Source organism: Mirounga leonina, unplaced genomic scaffold (genome assembly GCF_011800145.1).
Source record: "Mirounga leonina isolate KUSES-001 unplaced genomic scaffold, KU_Mleo_1.0 Mir_197, whole genome shotgun sequence".
Lineage (NCBI taxonomy): Eukaryota > Metazoa > Chordata > Mammalia > Carnivora > Phocidae > Mirounga > Mirounga leonina.
Genome location: NW_023270494.1, coordinates 453101 through 480420, shown reverse-complemented (window position 1 = coordinate 480420; position 27320 = coordinate 453101). Strand labels below are relative to the sequence as shown.

Sequence of the window (27320 nt, the reverse complement as noted above, 5' to 3'; positions counted from 1 at the left end):
CTGGCATTCCTGTTTACACTTTGGGTGGGTTTTGCCAGTGGGGAGGGCCATGGAAGAGACAGACAACGTGTGAGAGCAGTTTTTCTAGGGGTCAGTTTACATTTGATTATATTTTCAGTATATTTACCACCCAAACATGCATGCTTTATTTCATAATACGTTCCATATTTCGGTTTCTTTGTTTCTCTTTCCTAGGAATGCCACTTGGATTTGCTAAAGCACTTTCTACTGTGAAGTATAACTTCTTGTTGTGGAGTGTCCTGGGGCCAGCACAACACTGGGGTACTCAGCACGGCGGAGATTTGCCCTCTCACAGCTCTAGGGGCTCTGGGACTGGAGTCTGAGATCCAGGTGCAGGCGGGGCCCTGGGGGCTCCTTCCCGCCTCTGCCAGCTTCTGGGGGCTCCAGGTGTCCTTTGTCCCCCGGGAAGAACTCCAGGTCACAGAGGCTATATTCCTTCTAGAACATTAGTGGTAGTCTTAAGGAGTCCTTCAGTTGAAGATGGAACTGAATGGAAGGGAGGAGAGCCCTGTTTGGTCTGGTGTGACCTTGCCACCAGGGGACACGTTCCAGTGCCCCCCTGCTGTCCTTGGCCTTAGGGACCTGCAGCTTTGGTTCTCCAGAAGTCTGTTCTTCACAGGGGAGAAGAGGTGCTGCAGGGGCTCCCTTCAACTTGGACCTCTCCTCACATCCCTCCTGGTCACCCACGTAGGAAAGAGATGCCCCACCTGGGCCGGCCCCACATCGGTCACAGCAGGTCAGATGACACCCATCCTGGGCACCCTGGCTGTCCCTGCACTCATGGTCAGCAGGTCGACCCTTCTCTGCCATCCACTGCCGGACGGAGAAAAGGTGCTGTGGCCCCAGCAGGACATCCTCCCAGGCCGGCAGCCGCTGCAGAGGCGCTGTCCCCTAGCCCGCTCCCCTGTGGACATTTGTCCCCATCGTGCTCAGGGGGCTGTGCGACCTCAAGCCTGGCCCTAGGCCTTCAGCGGCCAGGGGTGGCCAGCCTCATTTCTCCTCTGGCCCTCCGAATAGAGATGTTGCTTCCGATTCTCAAGTCCCTTAAATTTCTAAAAATCTGTAAATAGTTAATAGAAACTGAGAACTGGGTGTTTTCCCATTGCTACTTACTTCTTAAAGATTCCTCACCGTAACCATCAGCTGCTGCCGAGAGAGAGGTCAGGCAGCTACAACCAGGAAGGTGAGACCCTGCCCCGGGGCCTTTTACACTGTTCTTGTGATCAGTGATAAGGGTCTGTCTGTCTGTCTGTCCGGGGTGCCTGACGAATCTGTGGGCACCCCAGGGGGAGTCAAGAGCCCCGTCTGCTGTTTTCCCGGACGGGCACACGTTCCGGGGTCTCTCTTTCATACTTCCACTTTCTGCCTCTGTGTTTCTTTCCAGGGAAGGGAGTCTCTATCAGCAGATGCCATGCTCAGGACAGGCAATGAAGCAAATGAAATAAAGGGCTATGTGAACACACGGAATCAGAAAGAACCAGCCAACAGTCCTACCAAGAAACAAGTATACATTTTATTGTCGAGAAACATTCTCTGAAACAACAGCGTCCGCTTCTTCCCTTACCGAAACGGCTCCGGATGATAATTTCCTCGCCGATCTGGATCTGACGTAACTATGTTGTGGCCGTTCGACAACTAGAGATATCTTTGGCATTTTCTTCCCTTTGCTTCGTAACTTGTGGGACATCGTGTACAAAAAATGTAGATTTACAGAAAAATATGCATATAAATCACTTATTAATCCCCAAACAGGGTAAATAACATAGCAAAAACTATCAAATTCGTCAGACCCGCCCTGCATAATCTCCCATTCTCCGCGTGCTCCGTAAACTAGCACTTCGACGTGAAGAGGAGGTTTACAAAAAGGCCCTCTTGTGAGGTCGAAGACTGATTTCTCTGTCCCGTTGCTCTCCAGAGTCCCCGGGGCCACGCTCACCGCGCGCGCGTCGCGCTCTTATAAAAGGAGCCGTGGCAGGGAAAGGCCGCGTCAGCCAGAATCTCGCGCCATCCAGAGCTGAGCAGACGGCCGATCCCCCCTGGACAAACACACGTTTAAAACAAGAGCTTCATGCACATCCACGGAGAAACGTCAGTCAGGCTGGGTTTTCACTGCACGGAGCGGCTCCGTCACCGTGAGAGATCTCAGCGTGAGAGGCCGGCAGGTGCTTTCCGGGCCTGGAACGGGCTCCGCGTCCGTCCCGCGTCTGTCCCGCGGGCGACTGCTTGGCGTCTCTCCCAGAGGGGCCGGGGTCTGCGCTCGGACGCCGTCTTCAGGAGACTTTGCAGTTGTTCCTGGGGCAGCGCCTGGGCGGGCTCTGGGGCGGGCGGGTGGCCTTCACTTTGCGCAGACCGCTCCTCTTGTGGGTGGAGCTGGTGGTGAGGGAGTAGGAGCGGCCGTGCATCATCCTGGCGTTCAGGCCGCTGGCCATGGAGAAGGATTTGAGGTGGCTCCTCAAGGCCATGGGCAGCGGGAGCTTGTCCACCAGGTGCACGGGCGTGCAGGACACCACCACGCGGCAGCACAGGTCCTGCAGGCTCAGCACTTGGGAAGGAAAGGAACTGGGCTTAGTTCACGTTGTCCCGGACACACACCGACCACAGGGCAGCCCGCTCGCCTCCCCACCTTCCTTCCCCAGGACTTGGGCTGAGCACTCCACCCACTGTGCCCTTGCGTGGCCCTGGGAAGGGCCGGAGGTGGGCCACCCTGCTCTAGGTGCCTTGGACTGGAGACCCCTACCCCTGGGGCAGACCTGGAGGGGAGACGGTGGCCCGTGAGGTCCTCCTGCAGGCCTCACCTGACTGCAGTTTGGGGTGAGAGACCGAGGGTGTCAGGGATGATCTTCCCAACCACCACACCGCTGACATCGGAAGCACGTGTGACCAGCTCTATGGGGACATGCCCAAGAGTGTGCCTGAGAAGCAAGTGCTTCGGTCTCATCTACACTGTTCCTCGTGTGAGTCAGGCTCCCTGGGATGGGGCCCTGGGGGACCTGATGAGGGTGGCACTCGTGGGGCAGCCCCTGAGGGGTCAGGCCCGGGGGTCTCAGTAGAGAGCTCTCTCCGCGCAATGGCCCTCAGCTGGGGGTGGTTTTGACCCCCCGGGACACTTGTGGTTTCCACCCCGGGGGGGCAGGGGGCAGAGCACACTGAACGCCCCCCCAGAGCCAGCAGCCCTGTCGAAGCCGGCAGCGGTGCTGAGATGGAGAATCCCTAACTGAGAAGAATCCAGTCTGGCTCCCTGTGCCGCCCAGTTCAATGACTCTAGGTTTTGTCCTTTTGTTTTGTAACAGTCATATGCGGCCAGGTTCCTGCGAGGAAATCCGTGACAGGGACTGTCACCGTAAAGGACCCACAAAGTAGATGAAATCGGAGGACACAGGTCTTTGGACAGATTAACACCGAGGGATCTGAACAGTATCCCAACCTCAGGTTATAGGGTGCCCACTACGCTCGAGGTGCTTCTGTTTCTCAGGTTCTCCTCTTTGCAAAAAAAAAAAAAAAAGAGTTGGCAGTGAATCATTCCTGACACGCTCTGTGCTTCCCAAAACCATGGGCTGAAACCTGGCCAGCCGGCCCTCAGGGGTCCTGCTCTGCGTGGGGAGGTGCCGCCCCCTTCCCACTGCACAAGCCTGTTTGCACCTGCCTCCACTTCTGCCCACACACTGACCTCAGAAATGCCTCTCGTGAACTTTCCGACAAGACTACTAATAGTGATTCCTCTCAGATTAAATGCATTTACTCTGAGGATGGACATGGCGGCTTGAGGCGGGTCCTGCGAGGCAGACCAGGGTCTGGGGGCTGTAGGACGGCCTGATTGGTGCCTACCCTTGCTCGGCCTCCAGAGCCGGTCCATCCCGTGTCGCAGCAGCACGGTCCTGGCCAGCTCCGTGAAGGACTCGGTGATGTTGAAGTTGCACAGAGGGCTGACCTCGAAGAAGGTGACGCCCAGGCGCTCCGCGTAGGCCTGCGCCTGCTCCGTGGGGACCTGCCGCTTGAAGGCCAGATGCAGGCGGTTTCCCACCAGGATTTTAGGGACGCCAGGGGCGTGCTGAAGGGTTAGAGAAAGGCAAGGGGGTTACTTGGCGAGCTTTTGTGGTTGCTCGCACCTTTGGTGTACAGGGTAAATCCTCCCCCAGTTCATGCCCACCCAGAACCTCAGAATGTGTCCTTATTGGAAATAGGACCTTTGCAGAATGTAATTAGTTAAGATGAGGTCACTGGGGTGGGCCCTCAATCCAGTCACTGGTGTCCTTGTAAGCAAAGGAGAGGACACAGAAGTCACAGGGGAAGAGCCACCTGCTGGGATAGGCAGGGACTGGAGTGATGGGTCTATAGGCCAAGGACCGCTGGCAGCCCCCTGAAGCTGGAGGAGGCAGGGAGGATCCTCCTCTAGAGCCTTTAGAGGGAGCCGACCCTGCTGACGCTAGATTTTGGACTTCTGGCCTCCAAACTGTGAGAGCATACATTCCTGCTGTTTACGGCCATGCGGTTCAGCAGGCTGCAGGAACCTGACACCGTGAGTGTGGTTCTGACCACTTCGTGTCCACGCTGGCAGTCGGGCGGCTCCGGGTGCCGGGGGACAGCAGCCCAAACACCACCCACCAACCCACTCCACACAGCAGGTGGTATGCGGCCCCGACCCCCGGGGCTGGGTGGGTCTCCAAGTTAGGGCCCCGTCCCGTTCTGGGAGGTGGCACAGCCTCGTGTTGCTGAGGCCTCGTGTCCTGGCCCACGTGCCCGACACCCCCACCCGCCCATGCGGACGGTGCCTGGCACACCATGTCGTACCTCGTCTATCTCCTTAATCCACCGGTCGATGCCATCAAAGGACCAGCGGTTTGCGATGTCATAGACCAGGATCACACCCTGGGGGGAGAGGCACCAGGCTTACCTTACGGGACAGAGGCGGACACAGCCCCGGACCGTGCTGGCCAGTGTGCAGGCTACTCCGTCACGGAGGCACAACCAGCTAAATACCATTTTACTTACTTTAACAGAAAACATATTGTTTTGTTTATCTACCAAATGTCGTAGTTAAATAAGTATTTCTAATGACATCTCATGAGCTCATTAATCAGCCCTCAAGTGTCAAGGTGAGGTGGGGACTCGATCCCCCACATCCACAAGAGGCTCTAGGGACACGGGATGTGGAGAGCCTGCAGGGACCACCTCCGTCCTAAGAGTGGGCCCGCCCTCCCGGACAGAGCGCTCGACACACACGCAATCACGCGAGCAATGGTGCACACACATGGCCCTGCCGCATGCATATGTATGCACAAACACGCAGACACACATGCACACAGGCCCACGTGCATGCGGACATAACACACGCGTCCACACGCACACAGGCGCCCATCCCTGATGCTGAAGGCTTGCGAGCACCAGACATTCCTTGGCACACTTTCAGCCTCTTGCATCAATTCACATAGGAGCTTAACTGCCTTCTCCTCCAGGTATCCATTTAAGAACATTCCAAATGTTATTATTCAGTCAGTTAACTTCCTAGCTCAGGGGATGTTACCTGTGCGCCCCGAGAGTAGGAGCGGAATATGGTACAAAATCTTCCCTGCCCGGATGTATCCCTGGAAAAGATGATGGAGGCCATTGAGAAGAAATCCCTGCTTCTTCCTGACAACAGGGTTTGGAACTTGGGAGCCGTAGCAAACACATTTTACGACTGTCAGTCAGTGGCCATCCCACTACAGATACTTCCCTAAGTTTATCAAAACAGAACTGACCCAAGGGGTGCGGACACCTGGAATGACCAGAATGGAGCTCCCAGCGCCATAAATCAGGATAAAGAAAAACAACATTCCCATGGGATGGACTCCAGCAGCCTGTTCTCACGGCAGCGGCTCTGAGGACCGGTGGGTGCTGACTCCTGGCATCTCTTGTAAGGTCAACACACATCTGCGTGTGCGATGAACACGCCCCCACCACAGGGGATCCCCCACAGGGATGAGGGCGGGACTGCAGGTCCAACCGCGTCCTCGCTACAAACAGCGCAACTTCTCTCTTTTCTCCTCGTCACCTGCAGGTGGTGACCTGCCCCTGCTTTCTGAGTCCTAGATGAGCCACCACGAGGGAGGGCAGGGCCTGGGGTTCAGGAGAGCCAGAGGTGCTGACCGTGGCCCAAGACGGGGGAGGAGCACCTCAGTGTCGAGGAGCAAATCGATGGAGAACTCGCAGCTCAGCCGCTACAGAGTTTCCACTTTGCCCGCGCCCGCAGATGGAAGTGGCTAGGAAGTTTGTGGGCAAGGAGACAGAGGAGGAGAGCAGCCCTGGGGCATGAATCACTAGCTTTCATGGGAGACTGGTGGCTATCATGAAGCGGGAACGTCCCTGGACGTGGGGTGCTGTGGATAACCCCAGGGTGTGGCAGGAGCAATGGAGGGGGTGGGCACATGACAGCACTCACGAGATGAAACACGCAATCAGGAGACTTGTCACTGCCCAGGGGAGATGTGAGACAGCCTTCGGAGGCCAGGGCAAGCATGGGCTGAGAGTGGGGCCCTCGGATAGTCTCGGGGAGGGAGGGAGTCAGGACGAGATAAGCCCTGGGCCCTGCAGGCCTCAGGGCTGGGCAGAGGTTGCCGGGCAGAGCACGCAGGAGTCTGAGGACAACTGGTGAGAACAGGATGCCCCACAGCAGTGCGCAGCCCAGAGGACACAGGCTGTTGGTGGGCCTTACCCACAGCCTCAAACATCCTGGCGCGGGGGGCAGGCAGTGGGAAGGGACAGGGTGCTAAGGGGACATTGTGGAGAAAGGCTCCCTGCTGACTGCCCCTGGGAAGGGGCAGGTGGGGATGGCAGGAGGACAGGCTTCCAGTTAGGGGAGGCTCATGTGGCTTGGGGCTTAGGCATGTTTGGGCAGAGAAGAGGGCCATGCAGGTGGCCCAGGAGAAGTGATGACACAGAGGCCGGGGACAGTAGTCAGGTAAGTTGCATGGGGGCAGTCGAAGCAGGAAACCCCAATTCTCCCACTCCGCAGCCCCACCCGGAGCAGGAGGGGCAGAGGCAGGGGAGTGTGACCCGACCGCAGAGCCAGGGCTGCCAGCTGAGGCCATGAGAAAGAGACCTAGTCCAGACACCGGGCGAGGGCCTCTTGCTCCTGCCCTCCCACACCTGCCATGGGTCTGTCCCCATCCCACCCGTGGGCCCCTCCTGCTGCTGGGGAGGCAGAGGGTTTCAGTGGGGCCTGTTCTGGACACACCCCCAGGGACCCACAAAGGCCCCAGTGTTCCCTCCCATGGATGACGCCTCGGTGGCCCAGACAAGTGGATCTCCACCTCCTCTGGGGCAGCCCTGGGTCTGCTGGGGCCGGGGTGGGGGGGAGGGGTACTGGTACAGCCTCTCCTCCTGGGGCCGCGCGTCCTGCCTAGAGCCCGGGGTGGGCCCCGACTCACCAGAGCTGCAGCTTCACCCTCCGGCCGTCCAGCAGGATGGTGGTGGTCTTGTAGTCGATGCCTGTGGAAGGGTGCGGGCAGCTTAAGTGCTGCGGGCCTCACAGCTATGCTCAAGCAAACGGCACCAGAGAGGAGAACTCTCCTGGGGGGAGAAAGCACCTCTCACCAGGGCAGAGTCACAGTTTTTGAGGTGGGCAGACTGGACCTTGCTTTGGGTCTCCCTGGGTTTGCGCGGGCCCTGCCCACCAGCCCCACTGCTCACTCTGTGGGGCCTCCGACCTTCCTCTCCTCACTCGGCACCAGCTGCCTCGGCCTCCCGGCCGCCCCAAGGCCTGGGCTTCCCCGGCCACTGCCTGCCACCCGAGGGGCGGGCAGCGGCAGCCAGTGGACACGGACTTGGACTTTGGCCCTTGAACTGTTCGGCATCAGGCCCCCCGTTTGCAGGCAGCTCTGGGCAGCCCCATGTCCCACCCCCTCATCTCTGTGACCCTCCCTGCCGCCCCGCCTCCCGTCCTGGGACTGTTACACTGAAGCTCGAATCCCAGGCTAAAACACTGAGATCATTTCCCCAAATTATCACACTAAGAACGTAAAGTAAAATGTGTCACATATAAAATGAGATATGAAGCATTACCTCAACTAAGTAAAGAAAATACACCTGTGTATTTGTGAGTGTATGTGCGTGGTGGGGGGCAACAGTGAGGACCAGCCCTGCGTTACAACTGGAAATTTCTGGGTTGTGTTTACTTCGTTTACCCCAACCTTTCCCTATTTTAAGTTTCTTCAATGAGCATGCATTTTTTTCTAAAATAAAAAAAAAGCAATAAACATTTTTAAAAAAGAAAAATATTCCTCCCCATTCCACCAGAAACCAATTTTCTACTTCTTTGAGAAACCACTTCTGTGTTCACAGAGCAAGTCGCCCGTGAAAGACAGAGTTTCCATTAAGTGACCAGAGAAAACAAGAAAGGAGTACTCCCTTCCAAAAAACAGATGCAACACAATTTATGATCACAAGGATCCAAACCGCTTAGTAACACCACACCACACCACCAGGCTCTATGGTGCTTGATTTATTTCATTTTTAGACTTACTCAGGAATGTCTCTCAAAGCATGCAAACCTCGAGAAGACCAGCCTTGAAAAGGTTCTGGGATGTGGCCAGACTTTAGATATCTTGACAAGGAAAGCTGGATTAAGAGTTACAAATCTAAAGTGGAATGTGCTTCCGGGGGGCAGACGGGAGAAGAGAGAGGAGCTCCTACATGGGGGCCTCACCCTGAGAAAGTTCTGGAATGGGTATGAAATCTTAGCAGCTCTCCACCAAAAGAAAAAGCCCCGCACCCAAGGCTCAGAAAGCAAGCTCCCCAAATGCAGTGCTAAAGAAGGTGCCATTTCCAAGTAGCTTGGCTATGCTCCCTTGGCGGATCTACAGTGCTTAGACTTAGCTACCCCCCACCCACGAAAGCCCCAAGGAAAAGAACGCCATATTCATAAACCCTCCTGTCTTTAAAGTAGGTTGAGGGCAATACAGTATGCATGGCAAAGGTGACAACAAATTTGCTTCTCGTTCTGAGGGCACGTTGCCCAAGGTTTTAGGGCAGAGCATAGATACTCTGGAAACTGCTTAGGTCAGTACATTCAGGCTCTGTGAAATTACTCTTTGGACTGACCAACCAAGGGCCTCTTCACAGTCCTTTAAAATCCCACGGAACTATCTGGAAGGCAACTTCAAATGCCTATATTCTTCCTTTTGCAGCGGTCAGCATTGGGCATATATGACGTGAGGCACACACACTAAAATAGAATATATATGTCTATAATAGAATATATATACACACATATATTAAATATAATATATAATAGAATGTATAATCACATAATAAGTAAGTAGAATATATACACATATAATTAAACATATATAAACACATAAAAACATATACAGAGAGCAACTTCAAAGTTAATTTTGGAAATACTTAATTTTTCCCTTGGAACACTAAAGGTTTTATGCCGTCTAGGTGAAGCAACAAATAAGTACACTTGGGAATCCATTTTTGAATCTAGAGAGAATGTGGGCTTTGGCATGTCTGTTTCCAGACAGTAAAAGAGAGCTCTCACCATTCACAGGCTGGACGGGTTTTTCATTTTTAACCTTTGGGAGATTAACTCACTAAATTGGGTTGGCTCCTTTGATTTACACAGTATCCTCATGTACTTATTTTTTAGGTCCACAATAAAAAATAAGTTTTCATAAATTTAAAAGAATTTATTCCTCATGGTCTTTTTAAGCACCCCATAAGGGTTTTTTTGTTTTTTGTTTTAATTTAAGTAATCTCTACACCCAACATAGGGCTTGAACTCACCACGCTTAGATCAAGAATTGCATGCTTGGGCAACCCTCTTGGGTCCCCTCCCTCTTCGGGAGCTTTGTACCATTGCTCAATAAACTTTCCAAAAAAAAAAAAAAGAATCGCATGTTCCACCAACTGAGCTGGCCAGGCACCCCAAGCACCTTATAAGTTTTTAAAACTATACTTGGATTTTGTTTTCATTAGTCATAGATATACACATGGTTTCATTTTAAGTCTATGACTTAATATGGAAAATGACAGGACCTGATCCACACCCCACCACAGTGTTGTGCACCCATTTTCATCTTTTCTGTATTTCTTCTGCTATGAATCTCCAAATTTGTAAACAACATACTTGTATTCCTACTTCCTGAATTTTCAGGTTTAGGCATTAATCAAATTCCCACTGTGGAAGGTGAAAATGTAGTTCTCTTTCATTGACATACTCCACATGCCTCTCTCTCTCCCTTACACACACACACACATGCACAGAGTATAGTCATTTGCCATTTTAGCTAGACCAATGTCCAATTTTACATCAATATGACCAAGTAAACACTACCCACAGCTGGAACATGTGGTATACTATATTTGTCCTTCACATACAACTTTTTGTTTTTACTGGAGTTAAAAATTGCCTTTTTGTTTATTTGCTTAGTTTTCTCTGCATTTATCATGAACATATCCCTAAAATCTCCTCCAGTTATCCAACCCTCCCCTTAGTACTTCCAAACATTCAGGTGTTTCACCTTCTTAGTGGCATCTTCCCAGAGCTTCTGTCCTACTCCCTTGCAGACTAGGAGTATGCTGTCTTCCTGGGCCCTCTCTTCTCCTACTGTGGAATCCCACATCTCCCCCTCTGTTGGTTTACATCCTTTTTCTTCCTGAGAAAAGGAGAGATAGTAGAAGATAGTAGAAGTAGAAGATAGTTTTTGAGACTTTGCATGTCTGTAATGTCTGTAGTCTGCACTCACTCTTCATTGAGAGTGGATGGGCACACAATTGACGTAGGAAATAATTTTTATTCAGAAATGTGCACGTCTACCTCCCAGAGTTCCTGTTGAGAAGTCAGATGTCAAACTGATTCTTGATCCTTTGAAATGCAATCTGGTCTTTCCTCTTGTAAGGCATGGAGGGTCTTTGCCTTGGCCTAGCACTCTGCAATCTCATGACTTGTTATGAGGCATTTTCACTGTTGTGCTGCCCACTTGACAGGCTCTTTCAGTCTGGAGATGTAAATCTTTCAATTCTGGGAAATGGTCTTTTTTTTTTTTTTTAAAGATTTTATTTATTTATCTGACAGAGAGAGACACAGTGAGAGAGGGAACACAAGCAAGGGGAGTGGGAGAGGGAGAAGCAGGCTTCCCGCAGAGCAGGGAGCCCGATGCGGGGCTCGATCTCAGGACCCTGGGATCATGACCTGAGCTGAAGGCAGACGCTTAACGACTGAGCCACCCAGGCATCCCTCAATTCTGGGAGATGGTCTTGAATTATTCACTTTTTTCTTCCTGCTGGGGTTTTGTTACTAAGATGTTGGGCCTCCCAAACCTACTCCATGATTCTCTTATTTTCTCTAATTTTGCATCTCTTTTTCTCAATATTCTGGAAAATTGTCTCAACGTTATCTTTTATCCTTCTTTTGAAATTTTTATTTCTGCCATCACATTTTTGATTTCCAAGATCTTTATTGTTTTTGGATTGCTCTCTTTCTTTTTTAAAAAGATTTTATGTATTCAAGAGAAAGAGAGAACATATGAGTGAGGAAGGAGAGGCAGAGGGAGAGGCAGAGGGAGAAGCAGACTTCCTGCTGAGCAGGGAGCCCAATGTGGGACTCCATCCCAGGACCCTGAGATCATGACCTGAACCGAAGGTAGACGCTCAACCATCTGAGCCACCCAGGCACCCCTGGTTTGCTCTCTTTTGAGGTTCTGCTTCTGGCCATGACTGCACAGCTCCTACTGAACCAGTCCTCCTGCAGATAACAACTCTCAATGATAGACAAAATGTAAAAACCAGTGACCCAAAACCACCAGTGAGTGACCGGCTGTGTGGGGTAGGGGCTCTTCACCACTTTCTCAACTTTGGTGGAGCAATCATATAGTTCAGGGTTCACCAGGTGGAAGAGGAGCTGGGAAGTAAGCTAACACAGATGGAAACACAGATGGGGAGAAAGAGCAGTAGAGAATCCTGAAAGGCTCAAGCACCAGAACCCAGCCTGGGCTCAAAGGAGGCCTGCCTTTCAATTGTCAATCTGGTGAGGCCGTAAACTCCTCTTTGCTTAAGCTGCTTGGGGCTGAATTTTTTTTTTTAAATTCAAGTTAGTTGGGGCACCTGGGTGGCTCAGTTGTTAAGCGTCTGCCTTCGGCTCAGGTCATGATCCCAGAGTCCTGGGATCGAGCCCCGCATCGGGCTCCCTGCTTAGCGGGAAGCCTGCTTCTCCCTCTCCCACTCCCCCTGCTTGTGTTCCCTCTCTCACTGTGTCTCTCTCTGTCAGATAAATAAATAAAATCTTAAAAAAAAAAAAATTCAAGTTAGTTAACATATAGTGTAGTATTGGTTTCAGGAGCAGAATTTAGTGATTCATCACTTACATATACCACTCAGTGCTTATCCCAACAAGTACCCTTCTTAATGTCCATCACCCATTTAGTGCATCCCCCCCACCCTCCTCCTCTCCAGCAACCCTCACTTTGTTCTCTATAGTTAAGAGTCTCTTATGGTTTACCTCCCTCTCTGTTTTTATCTTATTTTATTTTTCCTTCCCTTCCCCTACATTGTCTGTTTTGTTTCTTAAATTCCACATGAATGAAATCATATGATATTTGTCTTTCTCTGATTGACTCGTTTCACCCAGCATAATACCCTTCAGTTCCATCCACTTCATTGCAAATGGCAAGATTTCATTCTTTTGATGGCTGATTAATATTCCATTATACATATATTTGTATATGTATATACACATGATATTTATACATATATATGGTATATATAATGGTATATATATGGAATATATATAAATGGAATACAGTCTGTATGCATATACATATATGTATGTATGCATATACATATACATACACACACACACACACACACCATATCTTCTTTATCCATTCATCAGTCAATGGACATTTGGGCTCTTTCCATAATTTGGCTATTGTTGATAGTGCTGCTATAAATATTGGGGTGCAGGTGTCCCTTCGGATCACTACATTTGTATCTTTGGGGTAAATGCCTAGTAGTGTAATTGCTGGGTCATAGGGTAGCTCTATTTTCAACTTTTTGAGGAACCTCCCTACTGTTTTCCAAAGTGGCTGCACCAGTTTGCATTCCCACCAACAGTGCAAGAGGGTTCCCCTCTCTCTGCATCCTCCACCAACATCCGTTGTTTCCTGACTTGTTAATTTTAGCCATTCTGACTGGTGTGAGGTGGTATCTCATTGTAGTTTTCATTTGTATTTCCCTGATGCCAAGTGATATTGAGCATTTTTTCGTATGTCTTTTTGGCCATTTGTATGTCTTCTTTGGAGAAATGTCTGTTCATGACTTTTGCCCATTTCTTAACTGGATTATTTATTTTTGGGGTGTTACTTTTGATGAGTTCTTTATAGATTCTGAATATTAGTCGTTTATCCGATATGTCATTTGCAAATATCTTCTCCCATTCTGTCGGCTGCCTTTTAGTTTTGTTGATTGTTTCCTTCAGTATGCAGAAGATTTTATCTGATGAAGTCCCAACAGTTCATTTTTGCTTTTGTTTCCCTTGACTCTGAAGATGAGTCTAGTAAGAAGTTGCTGCGGCTGAGGTCGAAGAGGTTGCTGCCTGTGTTCTCCTTTAGGATTTTGATGGACTCCTGTCTCACACTGAGGTCTTTCAACCATTTGGAGTCTATTTTTGTGTGTGGTGTAAGGGAATGGTCCAGTTTCATTCTTCTGCATGTGGCTATCCAATTTTCCCAACACCATTCGTTGAAGAGACTGTCTTTGTTCCATTGGACATTCTTTCCTGCTTTGTCGAAGATGAGTTGGCCATAGAGTTGAGGGTCCATTTCTGGGCTCTCTATTCTGTTCCATTGATCTATGTGTCTGTTTTTGTGCCAGTACCAGACTGTCTTGTAGAGCCAACTTTTTTGTGTGCACCAAAAATGTCCAGTCTGATAGAAAACCCACAAAGCACAGTGAGTGGAGAGAGGAACAGAGAATGTCTGACATGCAAATCCTGGAAAAAGCTACATTTTAACATCTTCTCAAAGCAAAGTACAATGACCTGTGTCTCAGAATTTCACTAACAGTAAACAAGTACTTAAAAGCTCAACAATCATGATTTACTCATTAGCCATCGTGACTAAAACTGAACTCAATGACTGACAGCCCTTTTGAATAACCTGCCCCTCAGCTAGGCTAACCCCTGACCCCTAACCCCTGGGAACACGCAACCTCACTTAGGGTGGCGACTCCCGACCTTCTCCAGGTCCATCTGCTTAGCTGCATGCCCCACTACCACAGGCAGCACCTCCCTCTGCCCATACTGTGGAGACTTCAGGATGGGATGGGGCAGGGCAAGCGGGGTGGGATGGGAGATAAAGCTTGAGAAAGCACGGTTTCCTTGTGTGATGTGTGCCTTGGTTTCTCCAGCTGGGGAAGCTGGGGGTGGAGATGGGTCAGACCCACTGGGGCCACACAGTTTCCCAACTCTGAAGGCCCCACAGGGAGGAGCTCTGAGGGGCCTGGGATCAAATCCCAGTCCTGACAAGCAGCGACTTCCTCATGCTCCCCTGTGCCTCCGTTTCCCCCACCACCTGGAAGAGCGCACTTGCTACGGCTACTCACAGCCTGTGTGCCAACCACCTGTGGCAGCCTCACCCCAGCAAAAGCTTCACGCTTCCCCAAACCCCTGGGTCTCTGAAGATAAACCTCTGATACAGCTGTGTCTGCCACAGAATGCCCAGATCACCTCTCTCCATGGCCAGAATCTCCTCTCCTCACAAATTTACTTACTGAACCATTCTCTTTCCCTCCTGCAATGTTTCCTTTTTTCTCCTACTTACGTGTTTGCTCTTCTCTTATTTATTTCCCCTCGTCCCTGACTCTGTTGCTGGCTACCGTATAGCTCAGTCCATGAGAGCCCAACATTTTGACATTAATAGTGTCAAGGTGACGATCAAAAGGTGTAATTCCTGTTCGCGGCACTCAACTAATCCAACGGAAACTCTGACCATCAAAATGAAAAACACGCAAAAGCTTCCAGAATAAAGCCTGTAGGAATGCTCATTGAGTGAGTCAGAATAACAGAGAGAAGAAGAGATATAATTTTAGCCTTGTTAAAAAAAAAAAAAGGAAGCATCAAATGCCAAGCCATTCACTCTACTTTTAGCTCCACATGATGAATAAATAATTTAGTTCAGCTCATGCACCAACTGCTTATTTCTATTTTAGTGAGTGAACAGGCGTAAATGTGTGCCGTCACGTAGGAGAATTCTCTTCTGGTGTAAATATTGGTTAACTATCACTTGCAAACATGTTCATCTTCGAGTAGCTGGCTTTTGAGAAATGTGTCTAATGCTGAATGAAAACATCAGAAAGCAGACCAGTGATTGCCAGAGGCTGGGAGGAGGGGTTTCCTTCCGAAAGTGGTGGTGGTTGGACAAAATTGTGGATGTACTAAGTGCCACTTACTTGTGCACTTTAAAATGGCTCAGTTTGGGGCGCCTGGCTGGCTCAGTCCGTGGAGTGTGCGACTCTTGATCTCAGGATTGTAAGTTCGAGCCCCACATTGGTTGTAGACTTTACTTAAAAATAAAATCTTGAGGGGCGCCTCGGTGGCTCAGTCATTAGGCCTCTGCCTTCGGCTCAGGTCCTGATCCCAGGGTCCTGGGATCGAGCCCCGCATCGGGCTCTCTGCTCAGCAGGAGGCCTGCTTCTCCCTCTCCCACTCCCCCTGCTTGTGTTCCCTCTCTCGCTGTCTCTCTCTCTGTCAAATAAATAAATAAAATCTTAAAATAAATAAGTAAATAAAATCTTGAAAAAATAAAAATAAATAAAAATAAAATGGTTTGTTTTATATTATGTGAATTTCACCCCAAAGAAAACGTATACACATGAGTCCTTCCCTGAGCTGGTTCTGCTCAGCTCTTTGGATCAGAGGGACAGTCTGCTGGAAGATGCTGGGTGCCTCGCAGAGCCAAGGGGTGGGAAGGGCTCCGGGCAGGGGCCCTGCTGCACCCACAGCCAAGGCCAGTGCTGACCCCTCAGTGGGCCCCCTTGAGTTTCTGAATGGTTCTAAAAGCAAGTCACATTCTAGACAGGGATATGAAGTGTGTTCATCACGTTTACACAGTGGCAGTGACTGAAATTGAAATCTCTCTCTGCAGATCTCGTTTTTGAAAAGTATGTTCCCTGAATGTTTCTCCTTCCTCGTTTTTCTCTTTGAAATAGCAAAGCGGTCGATTCAGGTGCCCCCAGGTGAGGGACAGTCCAGGGACCTCCAGTCTCCTCCTGGCCTGGCTGTCCCAGCTCGTCCACACAGCTCCCACTCCTAGCGGCCCTGAGCCACTTATTCCCCACTTTGGGAGTTGAATTTTCCCATCTGCCCAGCAGGAATAGGACCACCACCATGCTACCTTGGCCTGGGCACCCAGTGCTCTGTGCTGACCAGCTGCATCCAGGAACACTGAGTTCTCACAGTGTGGGGCCCGGCACCCCTGCATGCCCACCCCCACCATGAGTGAGATCGTCTCTGAACCGTTATTTGGGTGTGGCCCGACAACAGCCCCTCTTTCCAGAGTCCCAACACTTCCAAATCACAGTGCTTTGGCTGTGAGGCTGCCCTCACTGTGTCTCAGGGTCACCCCTTAACTTGGGGTACTGCTGGAACGTGGACTCAGACCACCGCCAGGTCCTGGCAGGTCAGGCCAGGAGGGGCATCCTCCCTGTTCTCACCCTACTTTGCACAGGCTGCTGTCTGGGAGACACAGCTGGGAAATCCTACCATCCTCCAGGAAAGAAATGGGGGCAGCATCTCTGATGTTCAAGTGCATGGTTCTCGATGCTATTGGTACCATTTCTGTAAAGCCCACTTCAGCCAGGGGCTGCCCACCTGGCCCATGGGGCGCTGTGGGCTCAGGCCCCCCAACACCTCCTGTCTGGGACACTCTGCTCACTTAGACGGTCAGTTCAGTCAGCCAGCAGCCTTGCATTCTAGCACATTCCCACCCACAGAGGCTGCATGTGTCTTCAGAAGGAGCCCCGAGCCTCCTGGTTCAGCCTCCTCCCTCTGCAGTTGCAGAAGCTGAGGTGACATGATATCTTGGGATAAGGAGATGCCCTCATCGCTGGTCATGGCCATGCCCGGCTGAGTGACTGTCCCAAAGGCAGACCCGCTCACCTGTCTGTGCTCCCGAAGACAGTTTAGGATGAACCACCCTGAACTCGGAGTCACCTTCCCCACCCACCTGGAAGATGACAGGGGCCTATTTTCTGGTAAATAACTGTGGTCTCAGGCACTAAGCATCAGAGGGCGAGAGGCCCCTGTATGTCACTGTGGCTAGAGGGAGAGGAAGTGGGGGGCCAGCCGAGGAGGTGCTGGGCAGACGCGGGCCCCTCTGCTGAGCAGCTATCATCAGAGGACAACTGGAAAACGGCAACACTGGCTTCCCTGAGAAGCCCACAGGAGTGGCAGACGTCTGGGCGGGCGGCAGCAGGGACCTCCTCTCTGGGAAGGAGGCTGCAGGAGGCCAACGTGACTCTGCCGGGCACAGAGCACCCAGAGCCCAGAGCTGCCTCCTAGGCTCATGCTCACCAGGTCCTCACAGCCCGTGGGAATGGTGGGTGCCCTGAAGTGGGTCACCAAGCTGGACACCTTTGTGAGCAGTTTCCTGTCCAAGAGAAGAGGCCAGCCCTCTTCCGCTGGGCCAGCCCTGATGCCACTGACCTGCTCAGACAGGAGGTACAGTGCGGGCTCAGCCCAGCCTTGGCCAACATCATGACCGGCTGGGACCTGAGCTCCAGGGCTGGGCGATTTTTCTCACAGAGGCCATGGCTGCCCCAGACACCACAGCAGGGCCTGGGTCACTCCCAGGCTTCCCCATGCCCAGTGGCACATCCTTTGGGCCAAGTATGATGAACCCAAGACAGTGTGGGAGGGAAGGATCGAGTCCCTGTGTCATCTGATGGAGGACCAGGGGCCAGCTTCTGGCAGGCCCCCACCCTCCGCGGACCACCACCTGCCAGGGGAAGAGCAAAGGCAGAGGGCGCTTGGCCACTCAGGAGACAGAGGTCAATTGCAAGGTCCATTTCCTCCCTCATTCAAACTGCACACAATGGCTACCACCGGCAGTCAGGAGATTCCAGGAAGGATTCTCCCCTGCAGTCTTGGGGTGGGGGGTCCTGCCCACACCTCGATTTCAGACGCCTGGACTTCAGAGCCAGAGAGATTAAACATCCATTGTTGTTAGGCCCCCAGTCTGTGGTCGTTCGTTACAGCTGCCCCAGGAAATGGACAGGCCGTCCAGCGTTCCCGCGCTGGGTTCCTGCACTGCGCACCCACTGCCCGCCCCACCCAGTGCTCACGGACCGGGCGCTCAGGGCCAAGCGCAGACGCCCAGCCTCGCAGGATGGATTCCAGGTCTGACACCTCTGGCTTTGCCTCTCCCGGACGTCAAACCAGCACGACACTATTTAAACCCACGAGGCAATGGTCTACCTTCCGGAACGAGCACATCATTCTAGACTGGAAGAAACAGATTTTACTTCCAAATGAATTTTCTTAGTCTAAAAGAGAATTCAATGTTCTTCACATTTACCAATTTATTTTTCCCATTAAGACAATACATTTCAGCCTTCTGTATTAGGGTCCACGAGAATTTAATACGCATATGTAGGATTCTGCCTCTGTAAATTCCTTTTTCTTTTTAACCAAATAAAATGCCATTTGTGTCACGAGTCACAAGCAAACTCGGCTGAGTCCCATTTGGGGAAGGCAATTCATTAATTACTGGCTGCAAGAGGAGGGAATACACAGCCCACATAAACCAAAAACAGCCCAGGTTCATGTTCAGCCAAGGAAACCCCAGGACAGTGGTGATGACCTTCGTGGCTCTCCGCCAGAGCTTTATGGGACTATCTCCCAAGGGACAACCATTAGCAGGTGGTTTCAGGCGGGGAACTCGGGCGTTCATGGAGGGGCTGCGAAGCCAGGCCGAGTCCCAGGCTGGATCCTGCCGTGACAGTGGCGGTGAGGCTACTCTATGCGCCCAGGGCAGCCGCCTTCTTTTCCCACCTTGCGGTTCCAGCAGCGTGGGAGCCTCCTGTCTCCCCAGCCACGTCTCCGAACACAGTCCCACGCGAGCTCCCCATGAGCGAAGGACTGTGCGGGGCTGCCCGAGGCCTGGATTCCAAACTGCACACTCCGCTGAACAGAGGTTAACTCCGGGAGTGCAGGCCTACTCGGGAAAACGCAGCCCACAAGCCAGCTCTCAGCCACAGGGCTGGTGGTGATTAGAAAGTTCTCCAAGAGCAAACATACGCTGTGAACAAATAAAACCATCTCAAGGGCAACACAAGTAGCTTCACGTCCGACAAATCTCTGTACGTTACCAGAACTAAGAAAAGAAGACTCTGCTCCTTCAATGATAAACCTCTTCACCAAATTCGTGCCTTAATCAGAGCAACAAAAATAACTTACAGCCGTGTCTGTGAACGTATGCACACATGTGTGTGCTGTGTGTAGAGTACATTACGCAGACACATATCAAACACACTTAGATGTACTGTGTCCCGTGAAGTCTCTGGAAGGCGAGCACCGTTCTCCCGAAACCCTGTAACTGAGAAGTCACACTGTGGTGCGCGCGCCTCATCTCTGCGGGTCAGCGGGAGACGAGACGGAAGAAGCAATGGGGAACCAGAAGCAACGTGCCGGATCGCAGGCGTGAGCGCTCTGAGAACAGCATCCGCAGGGGCTGCGACCTCCAGGTCCTCACAGAGGCTGGGGCAGGCCGTGTCTCTGGAACGGAGGTGTTCACAGACGAAGGGGCAGAACCCCGAAGGGTGGCATCTCTGGCAGCAGGCCACGCAGGGGCTGGGCCGCGCGGCATCTCAGGCCAGCGTGGTGCAGACAGTGGGACCAACTTCAGGAGGTGCTGGAGCTGCTCCAACAGCCTGGGGAGAGGCAGAGGGCGTGCGGGGTCTCCTGGGGAAGCTGGTGCCGGCCTCCAAGGAGGAAAGCTAAAGCGAGGCCCTTCTGAAGAAGGGAAACCTGGAGACCTCGATGCTATCTCAGGCGGTGACTGCCTTTTACACGGTTTTGTTTGTGGATCTGATAAATCTACGTTTCCGATGCTTTAAAGCCCAATCTCCTGGACACCGCAGCTCTTTTCAGTTTTTGCTTATACACAATTCCTTCTTTGCAGCTAATTAAGCTGAAGAAGCCGGGGAAGAAAGCTTCAAACAAATGTTAAAAAAAAAAAAAAAATCTCTTAATGGGAAATCAGCTCACAGCCTGTGACGGGAGTGATAGGCTCCGTCGCTTCCGACACACCCTGCTGCTTCTCCTCACCCCAAAAGGCCCGAGCAAGGAGCAAGCAGGTGTGACCGCAGAACCAAGGCAGGACCACGTGGCTGTCATCCTACAGCCACTGTAGCCCCCAGAGCTAGTGACAGAGGACACAGGGGGTGCTGGGGGGGGTCTCTAGCCAGAAGCTGACCCTCTGCACAGGAGGAAACTGGGCTGGCTGGATCTGAGCCCCTCCTTGCCCATCACCCAAAATCAGGGTCGCCCTGGGTTGGGGTTAGAGGCTAGACAAAAGGGGCAGTCCCCACTGTAGGGAGGAGGCGCCAGAGGACACAGGGAGGTAGGGCTGAATGATTGGCTTTTAAGGAGAAAATCTGATACAAAGGCAGTTTTATTATTGTCAAATACATGGAAGCATTTATGACATAATTTAAAACATGAATACACTGAAGAAATTTACCGTATGCTCTTGGTGGCACCACGGAAGGTAAGGAAGTAGAAGATCATCTCCTTCTTAAGGAATTACACTGCAAAGAACTAGGGATAAAATATGATTCGACTCTCAGTTCAAACTTGAAAGTGATGGCTTTATAAATCATGTTTTGAATCTTGAAGTGGTTGCCAAGGGAAACCGCAGAGTAGCTGTAAAATCAGCAAACCCACCACCGTCTGTGGTGGCGTGTAGGCATCTCCTGGCAGAACATTTGCCAAAGGCAAATAGAAAGGCAAAAAAAACCCACAACAAGGTCACTAAGTAAAAGCATTTTGATGGTCTTCACAGGGAAGAAAAGCCACTGCTCTGAGTCAGAGAGGCCACAGAAGGGGCCCAGAGCCAGCCACACCATCCACACTCCTGCTCTCACTCACGCTGTGTGATCCTGAAAGAGTTACTCACCCTCTCTGAGCCTAATAACGTAACCTATCTCATGAGATCGTTCTTCTCTGCTCTTGATAAAGGGGGGGGGCACTATTATTACTAGCTGTTAGCAGAAATGAAACAGAGAAAGAAAGATGGGATGTTCCTGCTGGCAAAAGGAAGTTGGGGAAGAGCCAGGAGAAAGTAATCAGAAAATAGTGAGTCTCTTTGGGAAAAAAGTTGGGAGGCAAAGAGACTGTAGAATTTAGAGTCCGTGGGTGCCTGGGTGGCTCAGTTGGTTAAGCGACTGCCTTCGGCTCAGGTCATGATCCTGGAGTCCCTGGATCGAGTCCCACATCAGGCTCCCTGCTCGGCAGGGAGTCTGCTTCTCCCTCTGACCCTAACCCCTCTTATGTGCTCGCTCTCATTCTCTGTCTTAAATAAATAAATAAAATCTTTAAAAAAAAAAAAAGAATTTAGAGTCCGTTTCATCTATCTTCCTCTCCCACTGTAGAAACTCAGCAACCAGAGAAGGAAAGGTAACACCGTGCTGGAAACACCACCAGCTGGAGCCAAGGGGAGAGACCCTCACCAGTGAACAGAGAGCAGGAGCCCAGTGGTGGCCCTGACTTCACTCCCCAAACAGAGCTTGGCTGTCCAGGCCTTTTACTCACCACATCTACCTGGGAGAAGAGGCCGAACGAGGTACCAACCCTCCAGATCCGAGGGAGGCTCCAGGGCCAGCAGGCCCAAAAGTAGGAGGTGGGCCCCTCAGCTATTCTGCGTGTGTATCACACTTTAACAAAAAGTTATAAAAGGAAAAAGAGACAAAGAACCCAACCTGAAAGGAAACATGACCCAAGGAACAGAAGGACATTCATCCCAATTACTTCATGCAATGGAACAATTTAACAAAAACATTAAGTTGGTGGGCTGCCTGGGTGGCTCAGTCGTTAAGTGTCTGCCTTTGGCTCAGGTCATGATCCTGGGGTCCCTGTTTGGCGGGGAGCCTGCTTCTCCCTCTCCCACTCACCTTGCTTGTGTTCCCTCTCTCTCTCTGTGTCTCTGTCAAATAAATAAATAAAATTTATATATAAAAAAAACCAACAAACATTAAGTTGGCAAAATGGGAGATTTTTTTTTTTTTAAAGATTTTATTTATTTATTTGAGACAGAGAGAGTGAGAGACAGAGAGCATGAGAGGGAGAAGCAGACTCCCCGCCGAGCAGGGAGCCCGATGCGGGACTCGATCCCAGGACTCCAGGATCATGACCTGAGCCGAAGGCAGTCGCTTAACCAACTGAGCCACCCAGGCGCCCAAAATGAGAGATTTTTTTAATGAAATAATTATTTAAAGAAAAATTTTTAAGATTTATTTATTTATTGGAGAGAGAGAGAGCACAAGTGGGAGGGGCAGAGGCAGAAGGAGAGAGAATCTCAAGCTGACTTCCCACTGAGTGCGGCGCCCGATTCGGGGCTCGATCTCACCACCCTGAGATCACGACCTGAGCTGAAACCGAGTCAGATGCCCAGCCTTCTGTGCCACCCAGGTGCCCCATTTAAAGAAATTTTTTAAAATTGTAAATGAGGGCGCCTGGGTGGCTCAGTTGGTTAAGCTACTGCCTTCGGCTCAGGTCATGATCCTGGAGTCCCAGGATCGAGTCCCGCATCAGGCTCCCTGCTCGGCAGGGAGTCTGCTTCTCCCTCTGACCCTCCCCCCTCTCATGTGCTCTCTCTTTCATTCTCTCTCTCTCAAATAAATAAATAAAGTCTTAAAAAAATAAAATAAAATTGTAAATGAAAATTGTAAGAGTAAGGAAAAAAACTGAAGACCAAAACATCATTTACTAAACTAATAAAAAGGTTAGAAACAGCTAGAAACAGTTTACTAAAATAAAAATTACCAACAAATAGGAAAGGCTTGAGATGCCCACAGAAATTCAGAAGAGAGAGAGAAAAAGATCAAAGCAGGGAGAGAGAAGTGAAGGGATGTGGAACACAACTAAACCAATCCAGCACAAGGATAATGGGTACGGCATGCAGCATGGTAACAGCTCCCCAAAGGTATCCACGCTGTAATCCTCAGAATACATGACTCTAGGAGCTTACATGGCAAAGGGCAGGTAAGGCTGCAGAAGCAATTAGGTTTGCTAACCGGGTGATCTTTAAATACAGAGATTATCATGGATTAACAAATGGGCCCAGTGCCATCACAAGGGCTCCTGAAAGCAGAAGAGGGAGAGTCAGGCTGGAGGGGTGCAGCGTGAGACAGGAAGCATTACTACTGTCAGCTTCGAAGGCGAGGAAGGGGCCTGGAGCCGGGGAGTGCGGGAGGCTTCCAGAAGCTGGGAAAGGCAAGCAAACAGACTCACTGCTGCCACCTCCAGAAACGACACAACCCCTACCAACACCTCAATTTCATCCCAGGGAGATGGTGGCCCCCCAGAATTGTCAGATAATAAATCTGTGTTGTAAGCTACTAAGTTTGTGGCAATTTGCCCAGCAGCAGTAGGAAACCTGATGTAAACACCAATCAATGTAACAGATGTTTTAGGGGACATAAAGTACATTTCCCTGAAATTAAATACAAAATCTGCAAATTCAAAGAGTACACAGTGTATCAGAAGTTCAACACCAAGCATTCGACTTTGAGATAAGGTCTGCTTAAGCTGAGGAACTCTGAAGAAAAGGCAAATCACCCACAAGGAGAGACCAGCGGACCTCAGAGCGAGGGAGCGAGCGAGAGAGCCAGCCCAGTGGAGCCATGGGGACAAAGTGTGGAGGGAAAGAACATTCAGCCTGAGGATACATTCTAACCTAACCGAGATACTGTTCACAGATAAAGACAAAGGACAGACATTCTCAAACATGAAAATACTCACGAGCCCTTCCTGGAAAATGGCTGGAAATGAAATGTAGCTAATTAGAGGGACAGCAAAATACAGAAGTCAGAGACACAGTGGTGGAGAAAAGACTCATGGTCAGCATCTGACACTGAGGGACTGCGGGCACTGCAGCCCCAGTACAGAAACCGGGGCAAATTTAGAGCAACAGGGGTGCACACGAGGAGGGGGTAAGGGGGTGGGAACAGGATGGGAACAGGAGGCTGGGAACGCCCTCCCCTTCCGATGCTCCTCGAAGTACTCATGCAAAGTGAAACGTGTCTTTAATAATAATAGTAATAGTAATAATACTGACAATGATGCCAACTCCTTACAATCTCCTAGAAAGTGTCTTTTTAACCTAAATCCTCCCTCTGTGTGGAGGAAAAACCTTTAGAAGAAAGCGTTAACTAGTTGCTTTTACAAGTGCTCAGTTCGCATATAACAAAAAGAAAGTAACACAACAAAGCGTACCCAAGCCTCTGTTCAAACAACCAGGACACATATTCTGTCCACACTCCTCCCATTTGCTGCACATCACTCACCGACTCACAGGAACTCAAAACTACAGCTTCTTCCCCCCAGGCACACAGTTTAAAAGCCTGGTGCTTTATTTGTTCAATGTTTACTCCTCCACCCACTGCGCCCAGGCCCTGAGGACCCCGCTGTGGAGCAAACAGACAAAACCTGCTGCCCTCCTGCAACTTAAGCCCCAGAGCTGAGCCTTCCAGCAGGGCTCTGCCACACCTGTCAGGAGCCAAGTGCTGAGCACTTGAAACGTGGCTAATATGAACCTTTCATTGTATCTTATTTTCACTCCTTTAAATTTAAAAAATCTCACATGGCTGATGGCATCACCTTGGATAACACAGATCTGGAATCAGAGACAGAATCTGCATTTTCACAAGTCCCCTGGGTGACTCTCGCACTGGCAGCTTCAGGAAGAGTCCAGGTTCTTGGCATCGGTTCTCCAGAACCAACCCAAAACTCTCCCCAACTTTCTCCCCACCCCCACACCTCCAATCTTAAAGGCCTGGCGCAGGCCATTCCGCCTAAGTCGCTCACATCCCTGCTCAGAAGCCACAGTCTTCCTCCCTCTGCCAGCTCTGCAGACCACTTATTGTTTTTACATCCCTCATCCCCACATAGCCCACCTTGGGTCCTACCACAACTTTTGCCCTGCACCTCCTGCCCCTCTTGCCTTAAATCAAGTTATCTCCCAGTAAGGCCCCTGGACCCAAAACTTCCTCCTCTGCACTGTCTTCTCAAGCTTACGCTGCCCGGTTAGGGCGGGAAGCACACCTAGGCTGGCTTGAACATCAAGACTCCACTTCCCGGGCTGCCCTCTTCTGCTTCTGGAGAACCCGACTGCAAGCCCAGGAGACAGAGAGGGGCAAGACCCTGAGCAGCCAGGTTTGTGTTGGAAGTGCTCCTTGAGCCCCTGACATGACAGTTAAAAGGTGATCACAGGCAGGTGCCCTTCACAGCCACCCGACCTGCAGACCTGCACCGTCGGGGCAGCCGGCCTGGGTGAAGACCCTGACTCTCCTGCCTGCTGGCCCAGCTTTCTGCCCACCTCACTTTCCTCTCCTCTCCCCTGCCCTTCTTTCCCTCCTAATGTCCACCCCGTCTTGGGGCCTGCGGCCCTCAAACCTCAAACTTTGGGGACCCTCTGCCCACTGTCCTCAAGCTCTGAGTCCTCTGGCTTCCCCACCTGGAACCCACACTCCTTCACTTTCTATGGTGCTTCCCTTCCTCGCCCTCAGGCCGCATTCTCGAGGGTCATCTGGGTTTCTTGCCCTCCCGGGCCTGTTCGCCAGGGCGAGGAGCCCCTCGGACACGCCAGGAACCTTGGAGAAGCGTCCAGACTAGTTCTCTTGCTTCCTCTCTCCCTCCGCTTCCATCTCACCCACGCGCAGAGCCACCACCTGGGAGCCTCCGCCCGCTGCGCTCGGATCCCACGCCCCATTCCCTCCCGGCCGCTCCTTAACCCCCACGCATCCTTTCCAAACGCGTTGCACGCGCTTGTGGCCTCCCGGCTGGGCCCACTTACAGCAGCCCGGCTACCTACTCCCAAACCCCACCTGTGTGGTCCGTCCGCTCTCCTCCGCCTCGCCGTCATCCCGGGTCAGAAGTACCCCAGCACCCTGCCCAGCCGCTAGTTCCCGCGGGGAAGCGGACCTTGGTGAGACTACGGAGGACGCGCTGTCTTCCCCACGTGGGAACTGAGGGTGCAGCGGGGGATTCCCTCGAAGCGCGCGCCCGAGTCAGGCAGAAAGGCGGGCGGTGAGCCCCGCGCTCCTGGATCCGCGTCCCTTCGCGCATTCCACCCCCGCTCCTCTCTGCGCCCCCTCGGCCCCGCTCCCAGTCCCCGCACCTCCAGCTCCTCGGCGCACTACTCTGGTGCCTGGGTTCGGCTCCACTCCGGCCCGCCGCGCCCTCCCCGGGTCGCCGGTGCGCTCCCTGGCCCGCTGCGTGTTCCCTTGGTCCCCCCAACCCTGCACTCCCTGGCCCGCTGCGCGTTCCCCGGGCCCAAGGCGCTCCCTCTGCCCCTCTCCTCCCAGGCCGCCGCGCGCTCTCCCGAGCGCTCCCTGGCCCGCCGCGCGCTCCCCCCGGCCCCCAGTCAGATCCCCGGCCCGCTGAGCGTCCCCCTGCTTTCCCGTGCGCTCCCGGGCCCGCCGCGCGCTCCCCAGGCCCCGCCCCCACCCCACCGCCGGCTAGCCGCGCGCTCCCCGGGCTCTGTTCCCCCGTCCTAGCCCCGCGCTCACCCGCCGGGTGGCCGTACGGGGACTCGGCCGCGCCATCCTGCAGGCTCGCCAGGATCTCGCCTTTGCCCACGTCGCTGTCGCCCACCAGCAAGAACTTGAGCAGGAAGTCGTAAGCGCGGACAGGGCTGCCCAGGGTGCTCATCGTGCCGCCGCCGCCGCCTGCGCCCATGCCCGGCCCGCGGGACGGCTCAGAGGCGGCCGACGGGCACCGAGGCGCCGAGCGGGCCCCGCCGTCCGCAGATCGCAGCGGGCCGGCGGCCCCCGCAGCTGACAGCGCGTAGCCCCGCCCCACCACGCCCGCCCCGCCCCGCCATTGGCGAGCCGCAGTTGCTAGGGCGGCTGCGCGCGCTCATTGACTGGGCTGCCCGTCCATCTCTCTTTCGTCTCCGCCTCCAGGCCATAGTCCACCCGCCCCTCCCCGGAGGATCTGTTAGTCGCCGCTCTTGCGGGACTGGGGGCGGGGCAGGGGCGGAGCGGAGGGCGGGGACCAAAGGCGACGTTGTTACAGCCACAGCCAATGAGGTCCGGAGGCG

The 27320-nt window shown here is 52.2% G+C and overlaps 1 protein-coding gene across 1 annotated transcript; it reads right to left on the bottom strand.

Moving 5' to 3' along the window:
• Positions 1–1512: 1512 nt before the first annotated feature.
• Positions 1513–27041, bottom strand: RAB40B (RAB40B, member RAS oncogene family). Its single transcript, XM_035025704.1, has 6 exons — positions 26788–27041; positions 7428–7488; positions 5543–5603; positions 4810–4887; positions 3847–4069; positions 1513–2563 (listed from the first exon to the last, which is right to left on the bottom strand). Exons 1-6 carry the CDS (start codon positions 26954–26956, stop codon positions 2292–2294), a joined length of 864 nt encoding a protein of 287 aa, XP_034881595.1. The 5' UTR covers positions 26957–27041; the 3' UTR covers positions 1513–2291.
• Between the last annotated feature and the right edge of the window lie 279 nt (positions 27042–27320).